This window comes from Leucopleurus acutus, assembly GCF_964270905.1.
Source record: "Leucopleurus acutus genome assembly, chromosome: 10".
Taxonomy (NCBI): domain Eukaryota; kingdom Metazoa; phylum Chordata; class Mammalia; order Artiodactyla; family Delphinidae; genus Leucopleurus; species Leucopleurus acutus.
In genome coordinates this window covers 31,910,284-31,928,219 of record NC_139153.1, presented here as the reverse complement: position 1 = coordinate 31,928,219, position 17,936 = coordinate 31,910,284, and the positions used below count along the sequence as shown (strand labels likewise).

General features: G+C 38.6%; 1 protein-coding gene across 15 annotated transcripts in view; it reads left to right on the top strand.

The window, feature by feature from the left end:
- SLMAP (sarcolemma associated protein) overlaps positions 1-11,028 on the top strand; it is a 150,808-nt gene extending 139,780 nt beyond the window's left edge. For 9 of the 15 annotated variants that reach the window (XM_082848672.1, XM_082848681.1, XM_082848670.1 and 6 more), the window contains 3 exons: positions 1,205-1,376; positions 5,209-5,343; positions 8,890-11,028. In XM_082848672.1, the coding sequence (XP_082704798.1) occupies positions 1,205-1,376; positions 5,209-5,343; positions 8,890-8,982 (400 nt within the window). In that variant the 3' untranslated portion in view covers positions 8,983-11,028. Of the gene's footprint in view, positions 1-1,204; positions 1,377-5,208; positions 5,344-7,423; positions 7,514-8,889 lie in introns of all 15 variants that reach the window. The other 6 variants (XM_082848673.1, XM_082848682.1, XM_082848678.1 and 3 more) reach the window with 1 other exon arrangement.
- The last annotated feature ends 6,908 nt before the right edge of the window (positions 11,029-17,936 follow it).

Below are 17,936 nucleotides of genomic sequence, written 5' to 3'. Positions count from 1 at the left end.
CTAAACTCACAAAAACTATTTAAGACATTAATTCTGTTTTTTAAACTTTTCTGATTTAATAGTTCTCTAAGTTAATTTGTTAAGCCTCCCCAGCATGTAAGTAGTATTTAGAAGCTAGTCTCCCTTTACAGTGTCTTACATGCCATATAGTTCCTAGCTATATTGCCCTGACAACATCACACGTACACCCTACGATCTGCCTAGCATCTAATCAGCATGGGATTTATACTCTATAGTACTTCAGTTACAATATTGAGTCTGAGTCTTACGATCCATCCTGAGAGGATGTCTTGAAAACCTTATCCTCCTTTAGCTATTTCTGTTGCAGATGGGAGCCAAATTCTTTAACACAGCTTCAATATACGGGTCTTTTGTTCTTTGTTGTCCATGGTGTAGAAGGAATTGAACAAAGAATTTCTATTCCTGCTTATCAAGGTGTTTTCCTAGTGTGTAAATGGGACTTTTTTTTTTACATCAGGTTGTAACAGCAATCATAGAATTTAAGCTGGAAAACAGCCTCAGAAATTATTGAGTTCTGTCTTCTTGTTTGACAGTGGAGGGCACTGAGACTCTCCTTGTGTTGTTTGTGTCTGTGCGAATGGTGCCTGGCACAGATCTCAGAGCTCAGGAAATGCTTTACTCAGAGAATGAAATGGCACCAGTTAAGTGACTTGCTCAACATCCCACAACTAAATAGTGGCAGATCTGGGGTCTAGAAGCCAGACTCCTGGTTCTTTGTCTTGTGCTTTCCTCCCCAGTTTGGTGTCTTCTCATTTCAGTAGGTTTATCTTTACTTAAGTTGGAAGTGGCTCCTAAGGTTTAAGTTTCTGTCTGCCATCCTATTTGTCAAGTACTTAAAGAAAATAGTTGGAATATGTGCTTTCTTTTCCTGTAGAAGACCTACACTGAATCTTTTTATGATACAGTTAATATAATGTGATATGACAAAATATACAATTAGTCACCTTCTATTTTTACAATTTCAAACTTTGTGTGTACTTGATTATCTGAAAATAGGACACAGCTTTAAACTTTCACTGTTTTAGTGTTTTAATGCTTTTACTTATTGAAAATATCATTCTTTTTTACACTTTTCTTTCCTCATCTGAAATCCACTCCATCCCTCCTAGTAAAATGTATAAGAAATTGGACTTCCTGCTGTGTCTGATTTCTACATGAATAACTGTCAATATTTATGTTGCAGTTCTCAGAAGCAGAGTTTAGAGCTTACCAGTGATCTCAGCATCCTGCAGATGACTAGGAAAGAGCTTGAGAATCAAGTGGGATCCTTGAAAGAACAGCATCTTCGGGATTCAGCTGATTTAAAAACTCTTCTCAGTAAGGCTGAAAACCAAGCAAAGGATGTACAGAAAGAGGTAAAGCGAAAAGACATTATGAGCCCAATTATGGTTGGACTTAAAGCCAAAAGCAAATCAGATATTCATGCTAGTTAGAACTAAAGGGAAGCATTACCTGTCACAGAGTTGATACTGGGAGCATCTCTGGTGATTTCTAGCTGTGTATCATGATCCGTATATAGAGAATTCATCAGTAAGGTTTGGTCTCAAAAATATAAATATACAAAATTGCGTTAAAAGTTTTTCTCTACCAGTTAGTTGATCTATATGAGAAGTCCTTTGTACCAGATTACTTAATTCACTGTTTATCTTTCAAAGACAGTATCATATTTAATTTAGAATACTTTTGGAAAGCTAACTGGGGCCACACCATAATGCTGTCTAAACCCCTCAGGTGACACTGGCCTGAAAAGTTGCTGATGAGAAAACTCAGCTCATACCCAGCCAGCCAAACATGTTCTGTGACCGTTTTTTTGGTGGCTTTAAAAAAAAAAAACCATGTTTAAAATGGTGAGGGTTGATGTTGGAGCAGAGACCCCACCCAGGCTTTTCCTGAGCAGAGCCTTGAAGTTGAGAGTGGGGCAATAAGAGCTGCGATCAGTCCTACTGGCCTTATACTATTCCCTGCATTGACTTCTGGCCAACTTAGGGGATGGAGAAGGCTGATGTATTTTCATCTACCCGGCAGGGCTCACCCCAGTTGTAGACCCTCTTAAATGAAGGATTTGTTTTAAACAGAAGGAAGTTGAAGACAACTCTTTGTCTTAAATAACAAATTTTCCCAAAATTGTTTTTAGAAGATCTGTTTAATCAATGTAGTTTTCCTTTGCACTTTTCTTTCCCTGTAGTATCCTGAACTTGGAAATGATTGTTGTTCTTCTGTCTTCATGTTTGTTCCTAAAGAAAAAAACTGTAACATTTTTTATTCACATGTGGCCATATTGATTTTGTAATATGTTCATTTTTTATCTTCTTGCTAAGGATATGTATTTTGGGAGAAATCTCATTTTATTTGGTTGGAACACAAATTTTGTGCCAAAGTAAATATACTAGTATTTAATACTGTAAGCACTTTGTGTCCTTCCAGTCCACATGCCATAATTCTTTCAAAATCTGGGAAGAATGCTGTGGTTGGAAGATAATTCTGTTGTATGTTACTCTGAATGCGTTAGCCATTTTGTTGCATTATTTGTTTGCCTGTTTTTGGTCACTGACCAATCAGTGCGAAATGCTTTAACTGTTCCCACAAATGGCAGTGGCATGTTGTCACAGCATCTAAATTGTTGGTAGCCTTTGGATTGCATTAAATGCAGCACATTTAAAAATATGTCTGATCTTGTCAGTATGTTTCTTTTCTATTTTCTTGTTCAATGTTTTCATTGTGAAATGAAGTGTAGTCACCATACCATGCTCCTTTATGATGTGAAATTGCTTTTCTTTCCGTTTGTCCTGATGTCAACTATTGGATACTAGTCTGTAACTAAAACCTTCTTTAATGAGATTCTTATATCTGTGTAATCCACTGCAAATGAATTACTACCTTTTATTAATGCACATATATTCCCTTTCAACATTTCCCCTTTTTCTCCTTTCTCTCATAGAATCATAATGTGCACAATATAATGATTATGTATCTTCAGCACTGTCACAGGTTAAAATATTACAAACTAAGCAAGCCCAGATATGATTATTTTTGTGAAGAAGAACCAGAGGTGCTGGTAATATTGTGTGGTATTTCCCTCTTAATCAGAACTGAGCTCATTTCTCATCTCTGAGTTAGAAAGCAAGATGGAGCAAAATGATATCCAAGGGAGGTGTGACACTAAGGCTACAGAAGGTGACCTTTGTTCTGACAATTAAATTTTATATATGTGGCAGCTTTTGTTTGAACATTTAAAAAAGAAAAAGTACCTGAGAAAAGTAAAATTTAATCCTCAGTGTTAAGAGAAAAATAATGGTATACCATCTTTATATTTGACTTAAGAAAGCATCTATATATTTTGATTTAGTAGGAATATCTGTAATTTAAGAATTCATAAAACATTGAGCACACAAGTCCACCCTGCAAAGACTGACTCAGGAAAGTTGTTTGGCTTCACCATCTTGCCCTGGGGCCAGAGTCCTTCCCACCCACTCACAAGCTGAAGGTAAACAGCAGGATCTTCAGGACTAAGCTGCCTTCCTGTCATTCTCCACAACTCCTGGAACAGAGAAACGATTAAGTGCTTTGGTATAAAGGGCAGGCTGGATGTAAGAATGGTGGAAAAGGAAAATAAGGGAAAATTTTGGTCAGCAAATCACATTTCACTTATTCTTTATTAGTTACTGTTAAGAATCATATCATTGAGAATTGATTATGTTCTAAGAGACTTAGTGCAGAGACTAGTCTAGGTACACTGAGTTTGCTTTGGCAACCTGCCAGTAACCTTTTGCCTCTGGAAGGAAGTCCACAGACCCCACAAAAAAAGCTGTCATGAAGTCCATGAATCTTACTCCTTAGTTCCTTCTCTGGCATACTACCCAGACTTGTTCTGGGAACGTTGTTAGGTAACAGAGAGTTCCTTTCATATTTTACCTCCCTCTCTGTACCCGTGTCTTTCTTCCCACTTGATGGTGAACTCGCTGCTGACCCTAACCCCCTGCCTCCACCACTTCTGATTAATGTTTTTATACATTTGCATCTGTAATATTTATCTTTGGAGTGCATAATGATGAGCTCCTGATTAATCACTCCAAGGTGTTTGGATTATTCAGAAGCACCATATAAATGTGTCCTTTATTGAGAAATTTCTAGGATACAGGCGGAAAGGAACTATAGACTTTCCAGCCTCGTGGGCTGTGTTTAGGGAAGAGGAGGAATCTTTCTGGTATGCCAGACCTGTGGTATATTTATTTTATAATCAGCCCTTGTCTGTCTTTCTTCCTTCTAAAACCTTCAGAAACGGCAAAGTGGGGCAGTGGAGGCCGAGACAAAGGCACAGCCAGCAGCAGAACAGTCTTTGCTCTTTGACTGAGAGCCCAGCTTGCATGTAAGATGCAATATCTAGAAGTGAAACCAGTCTAGCATTCCTGCCTTCTGGGGCATTTAAAGTAGGGGCAAACCATACCATGTTTTGCATTAATCTGACCTATGTTCAAGGGCTAGGTAGTGTGTCTGAAAGTCATATTATATATAGTGAACTGTTTTCCAGAGCAGGAAGTGGCATGTTTCGCTATGGAAAAATATCAGAAACAGATTTTTAAAAATTATTTGTAATTGATGCTTATAAGTCTTAAATAGAGAGAGAGAAATGTCCCAATCATAGTGATTGGTGCCTTAGATATATTTCTTTGCTTCATTTGCCTAGAAATTACTTATCCAGAACACTTTAATACCCAATGATGCTGGGTAAAGGGAGGCCTAATGAGAGTTAATACTTTTTACTTCAAGACTAAAATAGCTTGGCTGACATTACTTACCAGGATATAAACTCAGACTTCCTAACCTTGCCATTTAATTAGGCTATGGAGTTTTTCTTCACTTGCTTTTCTTTTGCTCAGTTTGGAATTTTACTTTTCTCCTCTAATTCTCTTAGTGGAAAAAGTGACCCCTTATATTAGAAACAGATGACACAGTGGTGACATCTCAATTTTTTTTAACACCAGGGCCATAAAATTCTTACATAGAATCAAGTAAACATTAAAGGCTTCTTATTATTAGTGCAAGTGATTCTTATTCTCCTTATAACAAAAAGACTTGACTGTGGTATTGCAGGTGACTAAACAGGGCCTGGTATATAAGCCTGACTAGACGCATAACTTCATACCCATTTTAAGTTGAGTCTGCACACTCTTTTTTCTTTGCCTTTAGTATGAAAAGACACAGACTGTACTCTCAGAACTGAAGTTGAAGTTTGAAATGACTGAGCAGGAAAAACAATCAATCACAGATGAGCTCAAACAATGTAAAGACAACCTGAAGCTGCTCCGAGAGAAAGGAAATAATGTAAGTCTTTGCAAACTTGGCTTAGCTTTGATTGAGAGGCAGGTGAGAGCCCTGAAACTGATTCTTCAGAGGACTTTATTACTGATTTGAGAAACTAAGACCTGTAGTACACGTGAACTAAGCTTTTCATTATGAGATTCCATGATGGAATCATTGGGCTGTCAGATTTTTGAGTAAGAATTTGCCCCTTTAACCTGTACACCTAGAAGAGCCTAAGGACTACCTGGAGGAAGAGCCTTGTCTGCAAAAAGATAATTTACCTAAGAACTGTCAGCTTTTCCCAAATGAATCTGAAGTTCTGTCACTAAGCCTTCATCTGGCTCTGGTTTTTCCCCCTCTGGGAAACAAAGCACTATACCACCAGGGACCCACTGAAGAAAGAGTGATACGTGACGATTCCTTAGCATTTGGCTGTATCCAAAAATGGAGACTTGATGGTTTTCATTTTGTACTAATAATGTTCTCACTAAGGCACATTTCTAAAAAGCTTAGTGTCTTCCGGGCCTCCTATAAATATTAGGAAGTATTTGGTGAGTTTCTCTAGGGGGGTGTGTGTGTGGAATTGGAACATTTTGGTATAAATTGAGTTTAATAATATTAATTTGTATTTTATTTGCTAGAGAGGCAGATGGTCTTTTAAAAGATGTTATACTAAATAAATGTTGTGTTATACGTTTTAATGATCATTGCCTTTGTGGGCCCTAATTGATGGATGTTCAGTGTGGTTGATTGTGCTCTGACTTATTCCAAACCCCTGTCATGGCTTGGACACTGCAGTGGGCATGAGCCGCATACTTCCTATGGAGAAAGGCACTCTGCTTAACTTGCAGCACAAGTACAAAAGAGTAATGTTGCATGGCCATCCAGTTACACAGTCATACTCAGAATGCTTATGAGTTGTGTCCAACTGTTCTTTGCTAAAGAAAGTCCTAGTTTGTTTGTTTTTTTTTAATAAAGACTTGTTGCTTAGGTAGAAGCCTTTCAGAAATTTATGAATTGGGTATGGAGGCTTTATGATAAGCAAAAATGGATTGCATTTATTTCAAAAATGTCAGTTACAGAACTCTTCTGAAATCAGATCATAATGGTTTGGTTACTTCTCTCTTTTGTGTTAATTCATATCTCTCTGATGATGGAATTTCAGTCTACCTTCTACTAAATTAACCTATGAAGACATCTAGGATAATCAGAATGGATCCCTCTATATGATTTAGAGCCTATTTGAAAGTAACGTTGCTATTATTATTTATAGTTATACAAATAATTTACTTTAAGGGTAGATTTCCTATTTTTATGACATTAGACTTACGGTAATGACATATTACTCTGTAATAACACTCATTGTAGTAATTCCCTTCCAATTTAAAAAATTACTGGGAATTCCCTGACAGTCCAGTGGTTAGGATTCCACACTTCCACTGCAGGGGGCACAGGTTCGATCCCTGGCTGGGGAAGTAATATCCCACATGCTACGTGGTGCAGCCAAAAATATAATAATAATAAAATTAAATTAAAAATTACTTATATTCTTGTAACATCACTGAAAGCCCTGAGATTCAGCTGCCTGTCTTTATATACTAAATGTTTCTCATATGTTGTGTCAGATCTCTTGCTTGATTTAGAAAAATAAATGCCATGCATCACAGGGCATTTATTTTTAAGCTTGAAAGCAATACTATCTCAAGCAAAAGAGTTTTGGTTTAAAAAAAAAAAAAGTTTTTGATAGAGGGATAAAATAAACCTTAGCCACTTCCAAAGGAGTACATTGTCAAATAATGGTTTCTGAGTATGGAACAAAAATAATGTACTGTCAAGCAGAGCATCAGCTGGTGAGGTATTTTCATTGCTCTGTCTTAACACGCTACATTTCATTAGGGAGTTGGGGACACCCACATTGCCTCCAGCTGTTCCTTTTAAACTGGTAGTTTGCCAACTTACATACCACAGTCCATCATTCTGGATTGTATTAGATGTCTTTAAAATGTCTTTCTACCCTCCCTCCCACCCCCCTGGGTTCTAAATCATCTTATATGATTTTTTTATAGCATAAAATGATTTTAATATCCCTTCCCTTCTTTAGCCTTCCATATTACAACCCGTCCCAGCCGTATTCATCGGCCTATTCCTGGCTTTCCTGTTTTGGTGTTTCGGTCCATTGTGGTAGAGAAAGGTACAAGCACTACTGTTGAGTCCTTGTCTGTTTGTTCCCGTCACCTGTTTGTGCCATATTTGTAATATAGTGCATGGCAAAACCACACAGGTATTTTGTTACCTGAAGCAAACCCTTCATTTAGTATGCTATGTATTGTGTCATACAAATGAACTGAATGATCAACTAATCATATAACATATTGTCTTGTTTCTTTTGTAGTAAAGCTAACTATGAATTAATCCCAACCTAACCAGATGTTAATATGCTGCCTTTAACTGAGTCTTTGTCTCTAGCAAACCGGAGTAAACTGTGAATTGCTGCAGCTTAGTACCCCCTTCCCAATTCTATGTTTAATCAGCTCTGAATGAGAAATGAAGAGTTTGCCTCTTTGAAGTTTTCAGCAAGCTTTCTTCCCCCTCCTCCCTTCCCTCTTCTTTTCCACGGTGTAGAGTTTCGTTGTTTCAACCCTTTGCCTATATTACACTGTGGCTAAGAAGATGAAAAAGGATGAGAGTGGCATAATGGACCATTGGCTCACAATCTCAACCTCAGTATGCATTTACTTGTGAGAGTATCAGCCTGTCCCATGTCTTTCTGAGCCCTGATCTACAACATCACAATATTTCTTTAAAAGCTAGCTTTCTCAATACAACTCAGAACACTAGTGAAAATAAAGTTTTCAAACAAAGCAAATGGATATTGTAAAGCCCTCTGATAGTTAACAGAGAACAGCCCATCCATGCTCACCTCCAACAAGCATACTGGTTAGTAGAGCATATGAGATGATCACGTGGCATTATTACCCTGGACATGGTCTTTACCAAAAGCATCAGGTAAGCAGGGTCCCTAACATCACTTTGCCATCTTGAACCCCTTCTGATTTTGTCTTCTGTGGTTTAAGATTAGAGGATCAAAGCTTAGACCATTTTCTTTCTATCACCTTACCCACCAGCCCCTTATATAAAACTATGCCAACATGTGAGTCTGGTTTTTATCAAGAAATAAACATTTTAGGCAGAAACATACTCCAGGCATTTATGGACATCAGTTAGCTGTAATATGTGGATACCCGAGTAAATAAAACAGGCTGAGCTCAAAGAGTTTCTTAGAGTAGTCACTATTAGGCTTCAAAGAAAACTGAAAACTGCCCAAGAGTTTCCTGCAATGTATTCGGCTTCCACACAATGGTCCTCTAAAACAGCTCCTGCTATTATGGCTCTCCTCACACCTGCACTCCCTCACCTTTTTTTCCTTTTTTAAAATGTATTCTTATGCAAAGATAAGGTTTTTCTAATATTCTGTCAAGTATTCAGGACTCTCTGGAACCAAGGGGTTAATAGGTATGAAAAAAGAAGGGAGAATGTGATTTTGACTCTTGGTTTCTTTCCACACAGAAACCCTGGCCCTGGATGCCCATGTTGGCTGCCCTGGTTGCGGTGACAGCCATCGTGCTGTACGTGCCAGGTCTGGCCAGAGCTTCTCCATGAGAGCGTTTCTTGAGTCCGTACACCGTCCTCCCTCTAGAAGCTGGCACCACACTCATGCTGGGGACAAACCAGAACCATTTTCTTCCTTTTTACCTCTTAAAACAGCAGAAGTGCAAGAATACAGCTGTAGGGTCATTGCTTTAAATTATATAAAATGTATCTGTCTATAAAGAGGATATAAAATTGTGACTTTATTCTACTGTAAGCAATAATTTGCTTGCAATTTTTCATGTAATTTTTAAATTAGTATGTTGAAATTCTGAATATTATGGTGGCCTAAAGTAGGCTTCTTGGTACACCAAATTATTTATAACATTAAATTTATGGGTATTTTACTCTGAATTCTAATGGCCAGATAACTCATTTTTTTTGATTCGATAACTACCCAAACCAAACAACTGATACATACATGGGAAGAGAGGCCCTGTGTGCTCAGTGCCTATCAGTTTGAATATATACACATATATATATATATATTTTTTACATATTTACGCCATTTTTACTTGTTATAAAACCACTGAGCTATTGGGAACAAGACTTAGAGACAACTATTTGCGTGGATTTTTTTTTTTTTTTTTTAAGGAGAAATACACTTGGAAAATACTCTGTTCTAGTGATAATTTGGGGAATATATGCACGTTTGTTCAGCCTTAATGTGACTTGATGATGTGGAGGACATCAACTTTGAAAAACTTTCCATGAGAGTGTGTATTTTCTTGAGCAAACTGAAGTATTTCTGGGAGCAAAAACATAGTAATTATACAGTTTCAGTGCAGTAAACCAAACTGTTGAGTCAATTGGAATGTAATTTATTAAACCTCATGTATTTAAAGAGATATTTTCTTTAAAAGCCAAGTTACTTTCTCATATACAGCATTTTAGGAAGCATGACTTTTTTTTTCCTATCATCTCTTCCTCCAAGCATGTTTAATTGAAGAAAGAATTAATATCTCTTTAGATAAGCTTTTACTGACTTAATTTGGTTAATGATATTTCAAAGCTAATTCATGTTCGAGGTGAGCTGTTGTTACCTACCAACAGATTTCCTGGTTGGGGAGGCAAATGGTTATTTTCTTTTTATTGTTGTTAATTGGGACGTTCTGTTAATGAGAAGCACTATTCCCAAGATTAATAGTGTTCCATGCACAGTAAAGCACCTAAACACTGCTTGATGTTACAAATTTAAAACACGGAAGTGAAGGTTTAGCTATGGTTTTTGTGCGGCACCACAGTTATGTCAATGAAGTTTATATAGGTCATAGAATATCCTGAAGTATCACATAGTTAAATTTTTCAGTCAGTGAAAACTGAGAGGGAATGTCAGTGAATTGGCTTGAATGTTCTGTGGCAATCCACAGGCCTAGCCGAATATTGAAATAGAAGTTTAGGATATAATTTGCCTTGTAATGTTTGGCAGTCATTGTTTATACTTTAAAGGTTATATTTTAAGCCATTTGGGTTTTGCTGTTGGGAGGATCACTAGATTTGTGGAGGAATTAGTCACAAATGACTTGTAGAAAATACTGTCATATAGTTCATTTCATCATTTTCTGTTGCAGGAAGCCACTCCACCACAGAATGCTAATATGCCAGTGGTACCCAGTACCTCCTGTATATAGGTTATTGCAAATATTGTTCTGAAATGCTTAACTTCAGAATTACATTTTTTAAAGTAAATAATTGTTTTAAATCTATTTTGTAAAGATATAAAGTACAATAGAATTTCTGGAGTACAGATTAAACTATTTGCACTAACACACGTGATGTGCATGATTTAATAAAATAACTTTACTCTCCCTATGCATTTTTGAGTTGGATATCATTGAAATTCTTCGTACTGACTCTACTATTGTATTGTTAATAGTCTTTTCATGAAATGACTCTTTATGCAACATAATGTACGTTGGGTGTTCTTCAGGGTTTAAAAGAAAACACTGAGCTGTTTCCTCCAGGTTTTATTAGCCTTTTATTTAACTTACTGCTCTAATTTTTTTCCCTTTCACTATGGTTATTGTTAAAACGTGACTCACTTGCCAGACAAGTCTCTTTAAATGTAAAGTCTAGCATCAATATTTACTTTATTCAAATTGAATAAATGGGTTTTTGTAGTGAACTGCCAGTTTTTCTTAAGAATATAAACGAGTCTATTCATAAGCAGTACCCCCAGTTTTGTTCAGTTTACTTTCAGGTTAAATAAAGAGTAGGGGGCTTCCCTGGTGGCGCAGTGGTTGAGAGTCCGCCTGCCAATGCAGGGGACATGGGTTTGTGCCCCGGTCCGGGAAGAGCCCACATGCCGGTGAGCCATGGCCACTGAGCCTGCGCGTCCAGAGCCCGTGCTCCGCAACGGGAGAGGCCACAGCAGTGAAAGGCCCGCGTACCCCAAATAAAAAATAAATAAAAAATAAAAAAAAATAAAGAGTAGGATTATTCACTTGTAGTGATAGTTATTAAGAAGTTTTAATGCTAGCAGTTAAGAATTGAACAACCCGGGCTTCCCTGGTGGCGCAGTGGTTGAGGGTCCGCCTGCCAATGCAGGGGACACGGGTTTGTGCCCTATCTGGGAAGATCGCACATGCCGCGGAGCGGCTGGCCCCGTGAGCCATGGCCGCTGAGTCTGCGCGTCCGGAGCCTATGCTCCGCAATGGGAGAGGCCACAACAGTGAGAGGCCCGCGTACCGCAAAAAAAAAAAAAAGAATTGAACAACCCTATAACACATTTAAAAATTATATTAAGGTGCTACGTGGCTAGGTCAGAAAATGAAAAGAACGTGGTGTTTAAAGCTAAAACATCCGTATTGGCATACTGGCTCTGCCTTAGGCAAATCATTTGTCTTCTCTGAGTCTCTACTTCCTCATTTATAAAATGGAGAGAATAATATCTCTATTTTTAGTGGTAGTATGAAAATTTTAAAAATAATGTATGTGAAGTGTCAAGTGGTCAATAAATACTGCAAATATTTAAGTTTTAGGTGAACAAGTACAGCTATTTAAAGTGAATTGATTGACTCAACTGTTGAGACTTTCTGTGTGAATGAGATAGAACTGCAGTGGGAATGACTCCTAAGAAAGCATCCAGCTCTGTTCATCCCTTTTATAGTTGTGTCTTTAGGAAGTAATATGCTTAGTTTGAAAATGAGCCAATTGCTTACAACAGTTTGGAATTCCTGTTGTGACTGCCTTCAAGAGCAATTCCGAGTCACATATGAAAACCAGTCACACTGCTGCATAATCAGAGACTTTCAACTAAAAATAGTATTGCCTAGCTTGATCTCACTTCAATCACCAGACTTGACCCCCAGTGACTTTTGGCTGCTTCCAGTGATTACATCTACTATCAAAAGGATGGAAATCTGTTACCAAAGAGGAAAAAACTGCATACAAGTCAACTGTGTTAAAACTGTACAGCCTTCCTCCCAAAAAATTCACGTCTGAAAGTTTATTCTGAGGGCATAATTGTGTGTTCAAAATTTTAATTACCAGGACATTTAGTGTAGCATTTTTCTGTAATAGTGATGGGTAAACAACCTAACTATCCAGCAGTGGGTCATCGGTTAAATAAATTAATATTGCCACGCTACAGATTGCTGTGCTTGCAGAGTATGTGGGGATATATTCATACTATATTAAGAAAGAGGTTACCAGTGTAGAATAACCTTGGTTTTATAAAGAAAAAAATGTAGACATACAGGATATGTTTATAGCAGGAGGACTCAGAAAGATTTTTTATCCAGGCTACACTAGTGCTTCTATCTGTATGATTGAGGGTCAATTCTGTTCCCCTTTTTATGATTTCTGATTTATTTTTAGTGGTAAATATATGTTGCTTTTGTAAATTAAAAAGCTATTTGGTTTTGCTTTAAATTAGAAACAAGCAGAATTCTAAGTTGCTTTTCGTAATTGAATGAGTACCTTGTCGAAGTACCTACGTTTAAAGGAGTTAATGTTCATTTGCACTTATGAATTCTGGTGTGTTCATTTAAACATCAGTCTTACAATTTTAAACATGCTTTGTACATACATACGTAGAATCAGAATACTGGAAGAGGTCTTAGCAATTCGTTCTCACCAATTTGCCTATCAGGGAGAAAACCCAGAGAATTTTTGACTCATGGTCAGAATTACAGTAAGTTATAAAGTTGAGGATGAGGATGATTATTTTTTTGCTACTCCATGTTGTGTCTCCAGGCTTTGATGGCTTTACATCCATTCATTTAACAGATACTTTTTGAGTGTCTGATGTGAGACATTGTGCCAGGTTCTGGCAATATTCAGTTCCTGCTGTCATAGAGCTTTTGGTGTAGAGGAGAAATACAGGCAAGGAAGCGGGCCAGTCACAGTACAGGATACTAGAGGAAGACATAGCAACCTGTGGAACCATAGAAAAGGAGTGCATTTCCTCTCACCTTCAACCATCCTACCCAGAGACATCTGGCTGCAGAGCCAAAGGTGAGTTTTCCTTCTAGGTAGTCTGGGGAACAGGACTGGTTTCTCTAGAAGTACCTGAATTTACAAACCACTAACATCTGAGATTGATTTTCCTAGAATTGGAAAACATTTTTAAGGTTTTATGTACTGTCCTGGAGTTTTGCCCTGTAAAATGGTTTGAACTACACCTTGCAACTAGTGAAGGATTTATACAGAGATATAATTTTCAGGTGTACAGCATTATAATTCAACATCTATATACACTACAAAGTGATCGCCACCACAAGTCTAGTTACCATCCATCACCATACATTTAACCCCCTTCACCCATTTTGCCCATCCACCAACAGCCTTACCCTCTGGTAACAACTGATCTATTCTCTGTATCTATAAGTTTGTTTTTGTTTTATTTTGTTTGTTCATTTGTTTATTTTTTTAGATTCCACATATGAGTGATATCATACTTTGTCTGACTTATTTCACTTTAGCATAATACCTTAAAGGTCCATCCATGTTGTTGTAAGTGCTGCTCCACATTGTAGCATTTTTTGTTACGGCTGAGTATTATTCCGTTGCGTATATACACAATATCTTCTTTGTCCATTCATCCATCAGTGGACACTTAGGTTGTTTTCATATCTTGGCTGTTGTAAACAGTGTTGCAGTGAACATAAGGGTGCATATGTCTTTTTGAATTAGTGTTTGTTTTGGGGTTTTTTTTTTGCAGTTCGCGGGCCTCTCACTGCTGTGGCCTCTCCCGTTGCGGAGCACAGGCTCCGGACGTGCAGGCTCAGCGGCCATGGCTCACGGGCCCAGCCGCTCTGCGGCATGTGGGATCTTCCCAGACCGGGGCACGAACCCGTGTCCCCTGCATTGGCAGGCGGACTCTCAACCACCGTGCCACCAGGGAAGCCCTAGTCTTAATTTTTTGAAGACACTCCATTACGGTTTTCATAGTGGCTGTACCAATTTACAGTGCTACCAACAGTGTACAAGGGGTCCCTTTTACCCGCATCCTCTCCAGCATTTGTTATTTCTTCTTTTCAGTAATAGCCATTCTAACAGGTGTGAAGTATCTCGTGGTTTTGATTTGCATTTCCCTGATTAGTAATGTTGAACATCTTTTCATGTTCCTGTTGATCATCTGTGTATCTTCTTTGGAAAAATGTCTGTTCAGATCCTCTGCCCATTTTTTAATCGGGTTATATGGGGGGTTTTTTTTGTTGTTTTTGTGGAGGATTTCTTTTCTTAAACAGGGGAAAGTGTCTTAGACCAGGGTGTGGATTGGATGGAGCCAATAACTCCTGGCACATGAAGGCAAGTGTTCACCATATCTTGTTGCGTGTGTTTACAGTGCTGCTCATTCAGCAGATTAAGCAGCTATATATTTTCCTAAAGATTTCAACCCAGAGCTTATATGATTTGTTACCCTGTTTTACAAGGACACTGAGATAAAGCCTATGAAAAAGTGAAAAAGACAAGAGCATTGAGAATAAAAGCAAAAGGGACTGGGGGGGTGGGTGGTTGATGGAGGAGTAAAGGAACGTTTTCTGGTTATGCTCCCACCTGTCCACAGTTGCTGTTCACTTCATCTTTTCATTTTGACCTCTTGAATTGGCCAGAGTACATCTAGGTAGCCCGATTTCATTTAGCAGAGATTCAAACTTCTATGAAATTACATCCTAGAGGGTTTTTTTAATCCTAAATTTTTATTTATTTGTCTGATCTTGTTCCACGTAGAATTTGAAGCAGGCATGTGTGTTTGGACAGCATTTTTTCCCCTCTTAAATGGCAGAGATCCATTCCTGCTGGGCTGAGAACGCTTCCTCATGGCAGGCTGTTTAAGCAGATGAAAGAACACCAATAAGGAAGGAGCACCAAAGGCACTTGAAAAACCTCAACCATTTCCACTTCTGGAATCACAGGTTTCCACTGTAAATTACTTCGCTGTTCGTAAATCTTTTCATAGTTATGCCATTCTGGTTTTGGTTGAAAACTTGTTCTGAGATAATTAGCCTATGCTTATTTAACCTTCCCCCATACCCTCCACCCCATATACTCCATAACTAACTTTCAGAGAGTTAATGTGTTTTGGATATTTTTTTACAGCTTTTTTTTTTTTTTTTTTTTTTTTTTGCCGTACGCGGGCCTCTCACCGTTGTGGCCTCTCCCGCTGCGGAGCACAGGCTCCAGACGCGCAGTCTCAGCGGCCATGGCTCACGGGCCCAGCCGCTCCGCGGCATGTGGGATCTTCCCGGACCGGGGCACGAACCGGTGTCCCCTGCATCGGCAGTCGGACTCTCAACCACTGCGCCACCAGGGAAGCCCTGTTTTGGATATTTTTAACCAGATTTTTATTTTCCTCAGTGTATATAGATCTAATCACATTTTCTTCCACAAACGAAATTTGGTAGTTTTAAAGTGGGATATTCTAATTTAGTACTTCATGTATGTAGCTAATAAAATCAGACACACAAAAATCCATGAGAAGAGTTTATTTAATTATGTAACTTTAGACCAAAAAAAAAAAAGCTTTGTATTTTAAATACTTAAGCCAAAAATTAGGTGGTGAATTACATATATGTGCTGTGTCCACATAAAGCCCTTGTTATCAGTGAAGATGAGTACGTACCGTGGTAGTACCTGGAGTAAATAGAACCTTCGACCCGCTTAAATCATCTGTCTTTGAATACTTTTTCTGGTCTCATTTTATAGCAAAGTCCTCAAAATTTGTTTTAGTTATCCATTTCTATATAACAATTTATCCCCAAATTTATCGGCTTAAAATAGCAAACATTTATTATCTCACACAGTTTCTAAGGATCCAAGAGCAGCTTAACTGGGTGGATCTAGACCATGATCTCTCTTGAAGTTGCAGTCAAGCTGTTGGCTGGGACTAGAGGAGGCCTTTCTAAGCTCATTCGGATGGTTGTTAGCTTAAGGCTCCATTCATTTTCTCACCAAGGCGGCCTCTCCATAGGGCTGCTTCGAACAGCAGCTGGCTTCCCCCAGAGCAAGGGATTGAAGAGAGAAGAGCACAAAGGATGGAAGTCTTTGAATCTCTGAAGGGATGTACCATCACTGTGCCACATTCTGTTGCTCACACAGATTAACCCAGGTACAATTTGGCAGGGTTGTCAAGGGCATGGACACCAAGAGGCAGCAGGAATTGTTGGGAGCCAGTTTGGAGACTGGTTTCTCACCTGATTTCCCATTGGGAGACTTCTGAATTGTTGGAAGACTTGATTTTATAAAATGTATCAAAGCAAACAAAGAGACTTCTGTAAGGATTACATTCTTCCCTTGTATAATTGATGTATGACAGACAAGTTGTAGAAATTCCAAAGCAAGAGAGTACTTAGGAAATTCATTTCTTTGGATGACAAATAATCAAGCTTGTGCTTCCTCAAGATAACTGTTATACCTACAATTTAAATTTAGAAGTTTTTATCAAGAGTTTCCAAAGTAGATTGTTCTCTTAAAACTATGCCCTTTATCGTCCACCACTGTATGAAAAGCTACAGGGACAGTTTTTACTGGACACTCTGGACAGATGGACGTCTCTCCACAGCTTACCCCTCTTTCCCTGGGCTATAGTTTATAATTGCCAGTTCCTTCTCTGTCTTCCCCACTAGACTATAAACTCCTTGAGGGCTGCAGCTGGGGCTTTACTTGTTTTGGTATAGCTAGAGCCTAGTATAGTGTACAGCATATATTAGGTACTCAATAAAAAGTTTTTGGATATAGGAAGTCAAATCCAAGTCTGAAGATGGACTTGAATCACTGCTTTCTGGTTGTTAGTGGCAGCCACTGGTAGATCGTATGATGGTGGCTCCCGCTGGTCTGGAATAAAACCAATGAGTGGCAGCGAACATTCTATTACCGTGAATGTAAATTTGACTGGGAGGACCTTGTTTTGTACAGACTTTAAGCCTTATTTAAGGTATACGCTTAAATAACAGTGAGAAGAGCTGCACCTAGTTTTTACCAATTACCAAGTAGAAAGGTACTGAATAAGCATTTGTTTATGCCCTGCCTGTTTCAATAAGGTCTATGGTGATCTACACAGATACCAAGAGCATGGAATAGCGTGCTTAAAATGAGCAGGGGAAGAGGAAAGAAGACAGTAAGACAAGAGTGAGGATATAAAATTGAGCCAAGGCTGAGAGGGGAAAAGATTACTTCATGCCACCCAGCACATGTGGCTCTAAGCTTTCTAATAACCAAACCAAAACTCCTGGTCAGTGTCCATAATATTAATAATAAATTATTTCGAAGTGTGAAAAGTAAATAGGAATTTCCCTCAGGGCTTTTTAAAAAAATGCATACTGGGCTTCCCTGGTGGCTTATTCGTTGAGAATCTGCCTGCCAATGCAGGGGACATGGGTTCGAGCCCTGGTCTGGGAAGATCCCACATGCTGCGGAGCAACTAAGCCCATGCGCCACAATTACAGAACGTGCGCTCTAGGGCCCGCAAGACACAACTACTGAAGTCCGCGCGCCTAGAGCCCGTGCTCCACAGGAGGAGA